Source organism: Schistocerca serialis, chromosome 2 (assembly GCF_023864345.2).
Source record: "Schistocerca serialis cubense isolate TAMUIC-IGC-003099 chromosome 2, iqSchSeri2.2, whole genome shotgun sequence".
Lineage (NCBI taxonomy): Eukaryota > Metazoa > Arthropoda > Insecta > Orthoptera > Acrididae > Schistocerca > Schistocerca serialis.
The window spans coordinates 508,718,471-508,734,900 of record NC_064639.1 but is presented as its reverse complement, the minus strand read 5'-3'; the positions used below and the strand labels follow the sequence as shown (position 1 = coordinate 508,734,900).

General features: G+C 38.4%; 1 protein-coding gene across 1 annotated transcript in view; it reads right to left on the bottom strand.

The window, feature by feature from the left end:
* Positions 1-406: 406 nt before the first annotated feature.
* Positions 407-16,430, bottom strand: part of LOC126457475 (serine hydroxymethyltransferase) — a 35,285-nt gene continuing 19,261 nt past the window's right edge. Inside the window, exons 5-9 of the mRNA XM_050093769.1 lie at positions 12,754-12,966; positions 8,193-8,365; positions 6,642-6,816; positions 2,853-2,969; positions 407-1,539 (exon numbers count right to left, since the gene is read on the bottom strand). Coding sequence (XP_049949726.1) covers positions 1,373-1,539; positions 2,853-2,969; positions 6,642-6,816; positions 8,193-8,365; positions 12,754-12,966 — 845 coding nt within the window. The 3' untranslated portion in view covers positions 407-1,372. The remainder of the gene's footprint in view (positions 1,540-2,852; positions 2,970-6,641; positions 6,817-8,192; positions 8,366-12,753; positions 12,967-16,430) is intronic.

The window sequence follows — 16,430 nt, the reverse complement described above, 5'->3', positions numbered from 1 at the left end:
ACAGACAAATATATGGTAGAAGACTGTACAGTCTGCCCATTTGGCTTTGTTGTAGTTTTTTGATACTTGTGAGGGTAGACATCTCAAATGGCTGCCCCCGAGGTTGAGGGCAAGAGAGAATAAGTAATACATTTGCAGTTATCACTTATCATTCCCTGCTGTCTAATCCCTGGCATATTATCTGATATGTTGTCCCTATTTAATTCCTGTCTCAATACTATTCATTGTCTTTTTCTAAGCAAAGCAAAACAGATACAAAAAGTTTATCATCTTTTGAGTAGTTGCCACTTTATGTCCTACCAATAAAAAATAAAGGGAGTTGTGTATACAATGGACCCTTTTTCATTAGTTTTTGTTTCGTTTTTACTTCTGGAGCTGAAGAGGACAGAAATAATTTTTTGCAGTCTATGCAAAAATGTTATCTTTAATAAAAAGTGTAATTATAATCACAAAATATTACAACACTATTACAATCTATTAAGTAGTATAATTTCTAGAGTCAGTATCACAAACATAAAAGCATACCAAAACTGTTATACAGGTGGAAAAAGATCTTACTTTTTTTGTCCAGCCTTTAACTAATAAGAGACTTCCTTTAGGGCCACATTTTATCAATTAATGAGCAATTCAGTCATTTCGGTTGCATATGTGTCATTCCTGAGCAATCTACTTTGAGCTCTCTGAAGGTGGCAAGGCTTTGGATGGCTTAAACTAAAGCCTTTGCTTTTTGTTGCAGAGCCTGTTAGTTAGTTACATCCTCTCTGCATAGTCTAAACTGAAACAGTTTTTGGTTACAGTTGGTTCATACCGCTGTGGCATCAGTACCATAAGCAAGTGGGAAATTCACTGTGTTCAATGCTTACATGATTAATGGCAACTGTAAAAATTACCACTAAATCATTTATTATATCTGCTGCTATGCTTTAAAATTTGATGAAGAATGTTGAAATTACTGAATTTAGAATTCTTGACTCTGACATGGCATATCACGGGTTAATAAATAGACACAACATAGATGTCAAACAAGGCATGAGGGAGCAGATACTTCTACTAATTGTAATTTCTCAGAGAAAATCCGTATTATGCCAGTAATTTAGTGTTTTGTTTCTGAATGCTAGAGAGCATAGTAACTGACTAGGTTTGCATGTCTCATAACTAAATGTTACTTTTTTTAAAAAAATTGGCTTCAATTTTAACAAATTTTGAAGAAGTAATTGTAATAAATACCTAATAAATGTACTCTATCTTAACTGCAACAGACAGTCGATAACTAATTACAAATAAATGGCACATGCAATTTGTTTTTAGTAAATTCCACATTTTTCAGAATACATTATGGCATCATTCTTACATGAATAAGTTTTAGACTAGCTCAATAATCTGGGTAACCAGGCAGAGAAAATTTTCTGGCGAAGGTTTCCACTTCTTCTCGTAGTGCCTTCACCTTAGGCACAATGTTGGTATCTGTCGCCAAAACTCGCTTGAAGTCTACCATCTTTGGCCCAGATATGGTGGTTATGTCTTTTGCAAGCTTCAGTCCTGTTTTAGAAAATTACAATGACACTTTAAATATATTTGGTGGTCGTGACGATTACACACAGTAACACAAATATTAAAAACTCAACTACTTAGGTATTACTTTTTACTTACGGATAATAAAGTGCACAAATTTTTGGTATACAAGATACTTTGGTGGACATGGAGGGACAGGTAAGATTAAATAGAGTAGAACAGAGTAAACTGAATGAGAAAAAATAAAGACCAGAAAGAGTTACAATCAGGGGGTTTACTACAAATGAACAGAACAGGGAGGAAATTAATGTGTATGCATTATTGTAGACAAGAAATTGAAAATAATACTACCGATATTGAAGGAATCTCAGACAGAATAAATAGCAAGACTTTATTTTCAAAAGATATACAGTCTGTGCACCTACGTTCTCTTATTTTGATAAGGATGCACAAAATATCTACAAAGAGCTGTAGAAAGTCACAAACGAAATCACATCCGACTACAAGATGATAATTCAGGTAAAAACTTTGTGTATGATACCAGAAATGGCAGAATTTGCCAATAGGAACAACATATTTGTTCCCAGCACATTCCTCCCAAATAAATATAGAAAACGAACTTAGCTAGAACTGAAACTCAAAGGAATTCTGCTCAGTGGCACCACAGTTAGGGACCAGACACACTCAGAATATTTACCTGGACTTACAAGGGACCTATGCTAGTAACTGAAGAAACCATGACAGCTGTTCATCTTGATGTCTTCCCTTATGGTGGACATCCTCCAGCAGGATAACTGCCCATGTTAGAAGGCCAGAATTGTATTTTGGTGGTTTGAGGAGCACGACAATGAACTCACATTGACATCTTGGCCACCAAATTCACTTGATCTGGGCTTGATGTAATACATCTGGGATGTTACTGGGCACCAGCTCCGCACCCAAAAACGACCGGCCCATAATTTATAGCAGTTATGCGACTTGCTTGTAGACATGGTGTGCCACATACCTCTAAAAACACATCAAGGACTTGTCAAATCCATGATGTGCAGAATCACTGTGCGTTGTCTTCCAAGGGTGGACAAATACACAGCTGGTAGTAATGTTTTGACTCATTGCATACACTTACCATGTGTAAAAGTGTGTAATGTAGCTAGGAGGACTTATTCTACCAACTAGAACATTTCAGGTTATACATTTGCACATACTCCTGAACTCTGTGGCTAACTTCAGACAACTTCTGATCAGAGTTAACACTTACCATAAACTGCAAATATTTGTTTAAGTTTATAAAATAGTTTGACATTTCTCACAAAAAATGTCAGCTTGCAATGGAAACATACCTCTGTCTATAAACTCCACCACTTTGTCAATATCACTCTCCACTAGGCCTCTGGTGGTAAGAGCAGGAGTGCCAAGACGAATGCCACTTGGGTTGAAGGCACTTTTGTCACCTGGAACTGTGGCAAAACAGATTTACAGCTGCAGAGATTTAGATAGAATAAGGGATCTCCACCTTAACAACTTAAATGAAATTTAACACAGATCTAAATTAGAAGGATAAGAAGCAAGATTGGGGGTTTATACCCCATTTATGAGAATGTAATTATCAGCAGAGCACAAGCCAGGGGAGGAATTGGGCAGGAAATCAGCTTTCTATTTTTCATGGGAACTATCCCAACAGTTATTTTAAAACGATTTAACTGACTACAAAACTCTTAACTTAGTAAGCCTGAAAGGGAAATGGAACCCAGTCTTTATGAATAAGAGTCCAGTGCCTTTAAAACTGTGACAGCTTGCTCGTGGTCACAGGACTTGCATACTACAGCAACATTTTATACTTCAAAACGCTGCCTTCATTCGTAAGATACATCAACATGAAGCACCCTACATCCACTGCCAGATGATGGTTGCCTCAACTTCTCCGTGTGTTACAGTCTTCAAGTATATGCATCCCTCTTGCCCCTACATCCTTTCTAGTTGTCACCTCTGCCTTTCCTTATCTACTGGCTTTCAGCAAAGAACATTCTTCTACCATCAACCAACATAAACCATCCATCCACTTCCACTGCATTTTTCTTACAGTACTGCTGTTTTCCTTTTGAGAGACATCAAAAGCTATGCCTTGAAACATTACTTGTTAAGTCAAAAATATGCCACACCAGTTTTATTCCTCTAAGTATCTCTCTTCCTGCCCTTCAACAGCCGAAAATACAAAATCTGTTCAGTCAGTGCTATGACCTCATTGTTAATATGTACTACTATCTTCTTGATGTGTTGTTTATACATTATTTTAGAATTATTTTCATATATTGTGGGACCTACTGTCAAACTTGGGTAATTATGCTCTTGAACTGTATCTGTACTAAAGGAGAATCACACATTGTAGTCTGCATCTGCAAAATACAGATTGGTTCAGTATCTTCCACTAACACACAGTCGTAGAGGTGCTGAGACTAGACCTGGTGATCCCCTTACCTGGCTAATTCCAATTCTGAACTATTTACTATACTTATGCACCAATAACTCTAATGGAAGCTACAGTATTCATTGAGAAGCTTTTCAATACATTAATGTAACTTGAATCGTCATTGGTTGTCGAGGGCTATTTTTGTATAAATGATGTTGAAAGTATGCCTACCAGATTAGGTGAGTGAAACTACTTGGAAGACAGGCACAGTGTGCAGGATGAAGATTCATACCTGGGATCTTCTCCTTTCACAGAGAACTGCTCTACTGACTGAGGTATTCAGGAATGATTCTTGAATTACAATCTACCACAAAGTTTTGACACTGCTCTCAGTCAGCTCCATAATGCAGATTTATTTTAGATGGTAATTCTCTGTTGCATTCTACAATTCTATTCATGATTTGCAAATAGTCAACTGTGTTATATCCACTTTTAAAGCCCGCTTATTACTTTACCTGATGAAAATCAGGTGTTCTTTCAACATGGTTTGTGATACTTTTAGTTGTGTATTTTACATTGTTGAGAGAATGATGAAACCTATAATCTTTTGTGTCTTGCCTATGTATTTTCTTTTGAAGTAAAATAACTGTTCCAATTTTGAGGAACTATCTTCTTCTGCAGATATTTAACAAAAGAATTTGCAAATTTTTCTATATTATTTTACTCCAATTTTAATCACTGATATTGAAGTTCCACCATCTCTTGGCACTTATACTCAAGGTGGGTGTAAGGAACTTGCTTCGATGATACGAGCTTGAGTACCATTCTTTCTACCCTCCGTGTTGCTTCCGTTGTCTTAAGATTGTCCCTGACAATCAGCAAGTGGTATATCAAAGTAATGTAGTATTTTAAGCCACAACGGTGTAAGACATGGTCTGGTAATGTCTCTCACGCACATAAAAAAGAAAGTTACACACCTAACACTCTTAAAACCACACTAATCTCATGTATAGTCCAATATTATTGAAAACAATATATTTTTGATTATGGTATTCTTCATGATAGATACAATCTCTATAACGATTTCATTTTGTTTGCCCTTACTTAAGTAACAAACTGGTCTTGCAGATTTAGTCACACAATTAATATGGGATGGAACTTCGCCATTAATTCTCTTCACCCTAGAAAGTTTCTATTACATATATGTCTAAAAATTTCATAATTGCCTTTTAATGGAAGATTTCTTTTGGCAAGGAAATCTACTGTGGAAAACAACATTAAGAAAACTGATCTCCACCTCTTTTCTTCCTATTCAGTTTGGTCTTGAATTGCTTGATCCATTCATTTTGAATTTTTAACTCTCTGTGGAAGCTCTTTCCACTTGCACATTTCATTTCAGTAATATGGTTGTGGGGCAGTTCATGGTTGGAGACTTGCAACCAAAGCAATACACAGCATTTTTTTCTTTTCTTCTTTTTCTTATAAGTAGGCAGAAAACATCATTCCGACTACAGAAAGGTTTTTTTCCTTAAATCCACAATCTGTTTCACACCAATTTAGGTGCATCCTAAATTATTTTATGCTGTCCTGAAGCCTCTCTCCATCCTTCACATCACAGATATATTGAAACCCACTAGACGCATCAGTCAAATTGATACAAGGTGGGTGTCCCATATTATCAACTGGAGGCAATGCAGGCACAGCCATACGGAACCATTAACTCAGTTCTTGGTGATGTCGGCTTGCTCCAGTTTCTTCCATTGTGACACTATTGCACACTATTTCTGTTAGTGGAACTGTTTCATCACCCACTGGTTCTAGTTTGCACGAAGCATATGATTCTGCAATATTATTGAATGATGAAGCTGCAGTAACATTAAATTCTTTCACATCACACTGTACAGTCACAGAAACACTTTCAGTTTGATTCACAAATTTATTTAATGAACCCTTTTGGCACAACTGCTCTTTCACAATATCCCACCTAAGTTTCCATTTTTGACATCTGACAAGCACTTGTTATCCATTCTATTCTCTTGAAAAAAAATCACAGGCTCCAATAGCACCAGACATAGACATACAGACTGCTTGAGTCTTCATGCCTGACTGGGCTGCTGAACCCAATACCAAAAACATTTGGGAGCTTTACTCTAAGATGCCCAGCCTACAGTTTAGCAATGGAAATTCCAAACCAAAGGCCAGTCGCAAGGGTTGAGGGCTGTCACTGCAGGCTACCTGTCTGTCTCAGCCTAAAAAATTGTACTTTGTCTAGAATCAAAGACAACTGCACATTTACTTAACCTTTACGTATGTTCTCTCCTGGCAATGCTTGGTGGGTAGATTTTTTTATAAACCCAATACACTGCTTTTTCAAAAACTGATTATTTTCGCTGTTTTACTGTAGGCAAAATCGTTTACCGCACCGATCAGCAACATCGAACATTTCCGGTATTTCAGCACAAGCCAGCAGCTGACTGGGAAAGAAATGGAAATCCGTATTGTCATCAGTTCACATGGAGAATGACTGCTGCAGTATTTATCAATGCTGTCTGGTTTGAGGGAAAATAGAATCAATAATAAAGGTGTTCTCAACAGGGGGCTAGTGTGAATATAGCCTATTAACATTCTAAATTTGAAGATTTTTTTTTTTCTTTTACCAGGAAACCAGACTGTTTGCTAAGAAAGGGCAAATTCTGACAAGAACAAGAGGTAACCCACTCACCTGTATTTTTATTGCACGCAATAGATATTTCCTCAAGAATGTGTTCTGCCTTGCTTCCTGTCAGCCCAGCTGAACGAAGATCTACCAAGACCAAATGAACGTCAGTTCCATCAGTTGTTATCTTGTAGCCAGCTGACTTTAAGCGATCACTTAGTCTTTTTGCATTTTTTATAACCTGGAACAGATATCCTGCCTTGAATTTCACAAGTACTGTCTGCCATGATGACAGCTTCCATTAAATTCAAGTTTTGCGCATAAAGAATTATAGCAAAATGGCAGCCATATATTCTACCATTCAGAAACAACGATAACCAAATAATTGTGTCATGTTCTAGTTTGAGAAAGCATGATAAGTAGAAAATTTTAGGATCGGAGCTTTTGCCGTCATTTCCAAATGGAAAGTAAGGACCATTTTTTACAAAAATTTTAAAAGAGATAGGTAATATATATATTCTAGTGACTAGGTGAGTCCCTTCTATGCCGAGGCACAAGTGATCTGCCCCTATTTTGTAACCTTCCCCCGACAAAAACAGCAGTAATAATACAATTTTTTGGAATTTGATTTACTTCAGTAATTAACTCACATGCAGTTGCAACAGACATAATTTAATATTATGTGGAATTACAATAAATAATGCATACTGGAACTAAGTATGATCATTTCACACAAATATATATTTTTCGTACAATTTTAGTTCTGCGATTCATGGAGAATGTATAGTCTTTCTGATCCAAAACTTGCACACACATGCACACCCACACAATAGGCAGGCTTGGAAAGCAATACTTCAACCTCCCTGCAAACAGCCTGCCAAGAATACGAACATGTTCCGAACCTGTGCATTGTAACATCCTTGTATCCTCAATGGCACGCTGTCCACAAGGTGGTAGAGACACTGCCTCCCGAGCCTATCCCACTCTTCAATGACGGCCCTCCTGGGTCATCTAGTGAACAAGGAGGCTGCCTCTTATGACACACTTTAAATTTTAACCGGTTGGTTCATGTCAGCAGAAACCACATGCCATTTTGTTATATAGATTCCAGCCTTTGGAGGAAGGTGTTCAGGAGATGGGCATAGTGTGTTCATGGGTTACTCTCTTCACTTAAATGTTGACGGTAAGGTTAGCTGTTACCTTTGCTCTCAAATTACTCTCTAGAGCAATGAGACACATCTGATACCTGCACACAATATCAACTCACACCAAGACTGACCTACTTCAATCCTGAAACCATGGGATCCACAGTGTAAGATTACAATGGCCCTTTGAGATATGCGGACAGATTGTACAGTGTTAAACAAGTTGCTCTGTCCTGTTCATGAGTAGAGACAGTGTGTATCATCATCTTCAGTCTTGTGTAGCCAGAATTAAATAAAAATAGAATAGGCAACACAAAACAGCAAACTATAAACAGTATAATACTTTCATGGAAGTACCATGGGAAATAACTGAGCATGTGGCAGAAGAATACATTCACAAACCTGAAGAATGACCTACTAACACAATTAATGATAGTTAAAAACTTTTCGATAACATTATCCACTACATTACCTGTTCTTGATACTTCTTGAATTCTGGTGTGGTAGCCTGCTTCATTGCAGTTGCAATACCTGCAATAGCATTATTATGTGGCCCGCCTTGGAGTCCGGGGAACACAGCCTGGTTAATTTTCGATTCCAAGTCGTACATAATGTTTTCACCATTCTTGCCCACACTGCGAATACCTTTTCAGAAGAAAAGCAAACAAAGAAGCATTGATTTAGAAAAATAAAACTAATCCAGTGTGCGCTGATACACTGTCCAGTGACATTAATGTAACCATCTGTCGAAAGCCTGAATAACCCCATTTTGCAATGCAGACAGCTGTGAGAGATGCAGAAAGCTAGTGAGTGAGGTTCTGAAATGTACCTACAGGCTTGTGGAGCCATGCTAATTCCAGTGCAGTGGCCAGCTGTGCTTGATTTCTCGGTAGAGGGACCATGGTGTGAACAGCACAGTTGAAGTGGTACCATAGATTCTCAACTGGATTCAAATCATGGGAGTTTGGTGACCAGGAGAGTACAATGAACTCAATGTGGTTCTCTTCAAACTTTGTATATACACTGTGAGCTGTGTGATACATTGCATTATCCTGCTTGTAGATGCCATCATGCTGAGAAAAAACCAACTGCATGTAGGGGTGGATGTGGCCCCCAAGGATAGCTGCATACTTGTGTTGATCCACTGTGTCTTCCAGAATAACACAATCACCCAGAGAATGCCCTCCAGCATGGAACCTCCCACCTGTAGTTGCAGGGTGTTTGCTTTCAGACATTTCACACTGTACATGCCAACAGCCACCTGTCCGATGGAGCACAAAACAGAGTTCATCTAAAAAGACCAGTGGACATCCAGTTGCAGTATTGGCACGCAAATTCTAGCCTTTGTTGCTGATGAACAGCAGTCAGCACGTATGCCACGAACAGGTACCTGCTGAGGTGGTCCATATGCAGCAACATTCAATGAATGGTCATTAAGCAGACGTTGTTAGTGGCCCTTCATATGGGCAGTCATCTGTTGAACAGTTACACATCTATTGTCCCATACACATCACCATAGCCGTTGTTCACCCAGCCATCTATGGCCCGTAATGCACCACAGTTGCCTTGGTGCTGGTTTTCGATAGCGCCATTCTGCCATCCACGGTATACTTCAACCACAGCATAACATGAACAGTTTAAAAACTTGGCCATTTTGGACATTATTCCACCTTTGGCCCGAAAGCCAATGACCATACCATTTTTGACATCAGATAAATTGCTCTGTTTCTGCATTATGACAAAGACAGCACTGTTGTCCTCGCACTGATCCAACACACTTTATACAACCTCCATTGCTTGTGCTGCCATCTGCTGTCTGCGAGTGGTTATTGCACATTGGTGTCTAACAGATGCAATGGTCACATTAATGCAACTGGACCATGAAATGGCTCTGAGCACTTTGGGACTTAACATCTGTGGTCATCAGTCCCCTAGAACGTAGAACTACTTAAACCTAACTAACCTAAGGACATCACACACATCCATGCCCGAGGCAGGATTCGAACCTGCGACCGTAGCAGTAGCGCGGTTCCGGACTGAGCGCCTAGAACCGCTAGATCACCGCGGCCGGCCCTGGACCATGAAGTAGTACTACAGTAATCAATTAGTAATGAAACAAAAAACTAAATAAGCATATTCTACCATGTCAGAGGCAGGCCACCTGTGACAGCAGTTTGTTTACCAGCTATGCTGGAACTTTGACACTGCCTTTTATGTAGACATGACTATAAATGAACTGTCCACCTGAATGAATGGCCGAAGCTAAACTGTGGCCAAGAGCAGAGTTGATCACCCAATGGCACAACTCACTCCAGTCGAGCCACAGCACTGAGACAATGTACTTGTAGCTGCATCTGTGTTTCGTATAGTCTGTGACTCATTAGTGACGTAAAGGAGCAAAGATTGTTGCAATATAATCCAGAAGAGGATGTGCAGGGAACTACTACCAAACTGAAAATTGCAACATTCAAAAGATATTCCAGCAATAATAAGCACTGTTATGATACTAATGTGCAGATCTTCCTTTTAGCTATGTACCAAATATTTTAACTGGATTGGGTTTAAGTACTCCAACTGTTTATAACAGATCATTGAGACCAGTTTGCTCCTATCCCACAGAAATACAGCAATGCTCAGAGTGGGAAACTCTGTATTTACCGTTTGACGTCCTATCAGGAAGAAGTGTGAAGGGCTGTTATCTACAAGAACAAATGAACACCTTGTGGATGACAGAGTTATGAATACAATGAAACAGTAGATACAGGAGTTCTACAGAAAGTTGGTTTCCTTGCAACAAACTTAAAAATAAGATACCGTATTTACTTGAATCCAAGCCACACTCAAATCTAAACTGCACCTGAAAAATGAGACTCGAAATTCAAGGGGAGAGAAAAGTTTTAGACCACACCTCCAAATCAAAACAAAAATGGTCCTTTGCAACATGAGACACAATTTAGGTCGAATGGATGAAGATACAGCTACAGTAGTTTGGTTCGAGTTGTAAGCTTAGAAGTTAAGCTTTAGCAGGTAGCCATTGCTGCGCTTCAGGCACTCCGTCCATATTTATACGGGTACCCTTTCTTTTTCAAGTGCTTCATCTGGTTTGAATCGATTGCTTATTTTGCTTTGATCTGATAAGTGCCGTTCTCTTTGCTATAGGTGTTTATGTCACTCTAAGCTGAAAATGCATTATTGTACTGTGTCATGCATTGCCTGTCACATTCTTATAATGAGTGTTTAGGACCTGTCGCCGCTTGCGGCATGGCTTGCTTTTGTGTGTGCTACTGCCACTTACAATAAATAAATAAAAAAATAAAAATAAAATTAAAAAAAAAAAAAGGAATTGTCTGATTAGCGAAACAATGGCAAGAGACTGCTATTTGTTGTTACTTACATTGCTGGTTTCTTTGATAATGATCAACAAGAACCAAATAATAGACTGCTTATGATAGAAGATGTTCTGAACGAGAGTTTAGTGAAAATTTTTCTCCGTTTGAAAATCTTTCCAGATGCTTCTTTAGTACATTACATTCTGCATAGAAATTAAGAGTCATCTTAGATTTAAAAATCTAGTCGGTTGCCGTGCTTCATTTCTTACTGCATCACTATTCAGCATAAGAATAATACGAATATAAAGATGACGTTATATGTATATTCTTCCGCCTCTGCTGTTGTCTCAGTCTAGTTTCGTAGTTTATTAGGCAGACAGGATTTAAATGAGATAGCAGCAAACAGTAAAGAATACACAGCATAATGTTTACTTTCATATTAATCTTATGGTGACGAGAATACTGCATGTGATTCACTATTCATAAAAGTTGGCCATATTGACATACATCTCAAACAGTCTTGCCAGTCAGATTTTCATAGTAGATTTGACAGCATGTCAAAATATATGGGAGTTTGGTCATCATTTCTTATCTGACCAAGAAGGTATTGCTTTTCTGTGCGCGACCTAATTATGAAACGCTGAAATTCCACAAGTTTTTCTTCGTAATTTTTTGGCAGCTTCTGTGCAACTGAAGTTCAACTCCAAAGTGAAAAACCCCAGCACTTCATAAACAGAACAATCCACCTGCGACTAGCCTTAAAATTTCCAATTTTTTGCTCTCTAGCAATTTCATATGCCTTAATTTTTATAACTTCGGCGTTCACAGGCAGGAATTTCTGACGCTGTTCCTTGATAAATTCATTTAAAATCACTTCTAGCGCCTATCGGCCACACTTTGGCCCACTAAATGTTTTCCTGCTACTTGAACATACAAATAATTTGTCTCTCTGCAGTCGCCATCGCCTGACACTGCTCTCATCAATCCCGTATCACAGACCTGCAGCACTATTAGAACTTCGTTCTGCAAAACAAATAACTCCCATCTTGAATTTGGCACTATAATGAAAGCACTTCATTATGGTTCACTAACACCAACAAGCACTTCACAAAACTCCACGAAGCAATAGGTGCCGCTACGTGAAATCTTAATGGGCCCCAGTACATCAACTTGTGCAACAATCCTAAAGCCTTGTGCATTGTTGGTATTTTTGTGTAAAGAAATTTAATTGTGTTGCTACGAATATTTGAAAGGCTGCTACTTTCGAAGATTAACAATATGGAACTTCTATTTACTTCGTTGGATATTGTATGAAAATGCAGTGGTCGAAACTCGGGGCAGAGAAAAAAAGCTCTTCTTCTACCTTTTTTTTTTTAATTTATTTACTGATGCGGAGATTTTGGTGCCAGTATTTATCTTTGTGCCTGCAAATCATGCCTGTGTAGTGCTACATATATTCAATGGCAGAAGTTAGTTGTGGCGGCACCTACCAACATTTTTCAGAACTTCCGTTTACTTTGCACTCTATTCTAAGCCACAGGCAGTTATTTGGATGACAAAAACCGGAAAAATAGTGCAGCTTAGATTCGTGTAAATGTACAAGTTTCTTCTTTTTCCCTTAACATTCGAAAATTAAGAATTTTTAAATACGGTATGTACTAGTTTCATCTTTTCCCCTTAATATTAAAAAATTTAGCATCTTACCTTTCCTGAAGAAGATTATGCCAGCTCTAGGACCCCTCAGTGTCTTGTGAGTGGTGGTTGTGACAATATCACTGAACTCAAATGGACTCGGTATAAGTCCAGCAGCAACCAACCCCGACACATGAGCCATGTCAGCCATAAGGTATGCTCCATTTTCATCAGCAATTTGTCGGAAACGCTTGTAATCCAGACAGCGCGAATAACAACTAATACCTGAAATTTTTACATGATACTTGATGTAATAAGTTCATATAGTGTAAACTAGGTTACATTAAAAGGCTTTATTTCGCATAGAAAAAGCAAGTACATACAACTCTTCTGTGGCAGTTTGTTTCTAACAAGAGAATGCTCAGACACATCACATAGAAAGCTCTTCTGCGGTAGCATCATGTGCACAAGGTATAAAAAGGCAGAGCATCAGCAGTGCTACCATTTATAGTAGGCTGATTCATGTGAATGGATTTCCAACATGATTATGGCCGCATGACGGGAATTATCAGACTTTGAATGCCAGATGGTAGTTGGAACTAGACGCATGGAACATTCAAGTTCCGAAATCTTTGGGCATTCTATATTCTGAGGTCTACTGTGCCAACAGTGTGCAGACAATACCAAATTTCAAGCATTACATCTTACAGAGGTCAATGCAGTGGCCAACAGCCTTCACTAAACTACTGAGAGCAGTGGTGTTTGCTTAGAGTTTTCAGTGCCAGCACACTAAATGAATTGACTACAGAAATCAATGTGGAATGTATGAGCTAGATATTCCTTAGGACAGTGTGGCGAAATGTGACATTAATGGGCTATGGCAGCAGATGACAATATGAGCATCTTTGCTAACAGCTTGACATCATCTGCAGCACTTTGACTATATCATTTGGAACCTAGACAATTGCTAAACCGTGTCCTGGTCAGGCGAGTCCCAATTTTAGTTGGTAAGAGCTGATGGTAGGATTCGAGTGTGACACAGATGCCAAGAAGCTATGGTCGTTCCATTACTTGGAGACCATTTGCAGCCATTCATGTACTTCATGTTCCCAAATGATAATGGAATGTTTAAGGATGACAATCACCATGTCACTGTGTCACAATTGGTCTGAAGCAGATTCTGGACAATTCGAGAGAATTATTTGGCCACCCAAATTGCCCTACCTGAATCCCATCAAATATTTGCGGGACATAAGTGAGAGGGCAGTTAGTGCACAAAAATTTGCACCCGCAGCACTTTTGCAATTATGGACGGCTATAGAGGCAGCTTGGCTCAATATTTCTGCAGGGGGCCTCCAACGACTTCGTGAGTCTAAGCTACATCGAGTTGCTGCACTATGCATGGCAAATGGAGGTCCGACATGATATTAGGAGGCATCCCATGACTTTTGTCATCTCAATGTATGCAAAATTCAAGTCCCGACATGAAATGGAAAATACGCAATAATAATTATGAAGTGTGATGGAGCTGCCTTGTGTACTGCCCTGAATTCTTGCACTGTGTGTGACATTGTTTTATCACTGCTCCCAATAGTTTGCATGGTAAACACTCCACTGCTACTCGCAAGCACAACTTACATTTTATCCAAAGTGTTCTTTCCCAATTAGTAAAGAGTACATGAAAATAAATACAAGAGCACCATCACATCAAAATTAACTTTGTTTTTTCCAAATGTTGCAGAAGTATGATTTACAGGTACAATTCTGTGTGCTATTTATGTATATCAGGACCAATATCTTATAGCCCCATCACAGACAAACTTCCATGTTTTCATAGAAAATCGAATTAAGAGTTAGAAAGAGTGCAGTTCCACACACATTTAATCAGATTTTGAAACCTGACAGCATACCATAACTGGATTTAAACTAGTCAGCACTTCATACCCAGTGGGCTGGACTACTCCCACCACCAATACACAAATGAGAGCTGTACTGGTGTAATTGGCTCCCACAGTCTTGTCACTCCCACTGCACAAAGCAGTGTGCTTGCTGGTTCTCAGAGAACTGTTGTCACAGCAGAAGACTCATGTAACATTACCATATTGTATGGACTATAGGATGCACTTTTTTTCTTTGAAAAATTGCCTTCATAATAGAGGTATATCTTATACTCAAAATTTAATATTAAAGTCCAGTGTATGACTTAAAATTTCCACAAGTCTTAAGAATGGCCGTATATTCGATTCCCAGGGTAACCTGTCGCTATCTGGCAACACTGGATTCATTTGCAGTAACAGTGCACCAATGCAACCAACATGAGTTCCAGGAATTCACACGCTAGCTAACACTGACTCCCTCTCGCTTCGTCATCATAAACACAGAGCACTGTGTAGCATATGATGCGTCAGTGCCATCTACAGTGCCAGTGAACTTTAAAGTGATTTATGTTATGGGGAACAGAACAATATTTTTTGTAAGTCCATCCTTTTGACTGGAGGTCTTGAGGATCACAACCATTTACTACTGTAAGCAAATAAAATGCCTACAGCCATCCTCATGAACTATTTTTTTTTTTTTTTTTGTAACTACCAGTTTAGGCACTTCTGCGTGCCGTCTTCAGACCTGTATGAATAAATGACAGCATTATCAACATATCAATTGTACAACACAAAAACAGATTAAACAAAATGAGAATCAGGGATGAGACTCTACAAATGAATTTGCAGTACGCATTTGATAGACTAAACAGATACACCCATTGTCACATACCTGAAGAATACCACAACGAATTTCTACCTACGCATTGTATTATTTATTAATAACTTCCGTGAATAACTATTCCACGATTTTTACTGGCCAGTCGGGCATACATTATCTGCACAGCCCTGAAATAACTTACTAGAAGAGAAAATAACCGTAGAAGATGATAAATGTATGAAGGTAGTAACACCTCAGAAACAAGTAAAGCGAAGGAACATGACCTATATGTCTGTCAAAGTATGAAATGCTGAGTTCTGAAATTTTGAAAGAGACTACAACCTCAGAAACAAATAAAATGAAGAAATTAGATCCATATGTCATGTAAAAGTACAAGACGTGAAGTTATACACAGTATACACAGCTGAGGGACATATGTATGTCGTATACATACAATATATGTCCTAGACATGTCAGAGGACCAAAATAAGACCTACCTCAGATCACAACATATGTAGAACATACAAAAAAAAAAAAAACCACACAAGAAACTGTTCATGATTAAAAACATTCATGTGCAAATGCATCATGTACTGCCGTGAAACAATCATAGGGACACTAAGTAGCTTGTGAGGGTGCAGTGCACTATAAAGGATGACTCAGCAATGTATATACATGAAATATCAGAAACACTTTCTGACTAGCAAACAACTCAAAAAGTTCTCTTACATATTAAGCATAAGTTAACACAAAGAAATAAAATGAGATCTAAAAAAACATATAGTTATTCATGAATGTACGGTAACCAGTACACACCTGAAGTATTTTGATGACATTAAAACCAAAAGCAATTACATTCATGCAATTAAAATTTCAAAAGAAAACAACAGCCATATATATTGTGTGAAAGATAAGCCACATTATTAATTGACCAATGAGAAGCCCACACATCAAGCCAATAATTAAATCTTAAGCAAATTCTGTATTTGAGTTTGATTTAATACTATGAACATGTCACAGCAATCTACAAGTTGACAATACAGCCACTATTA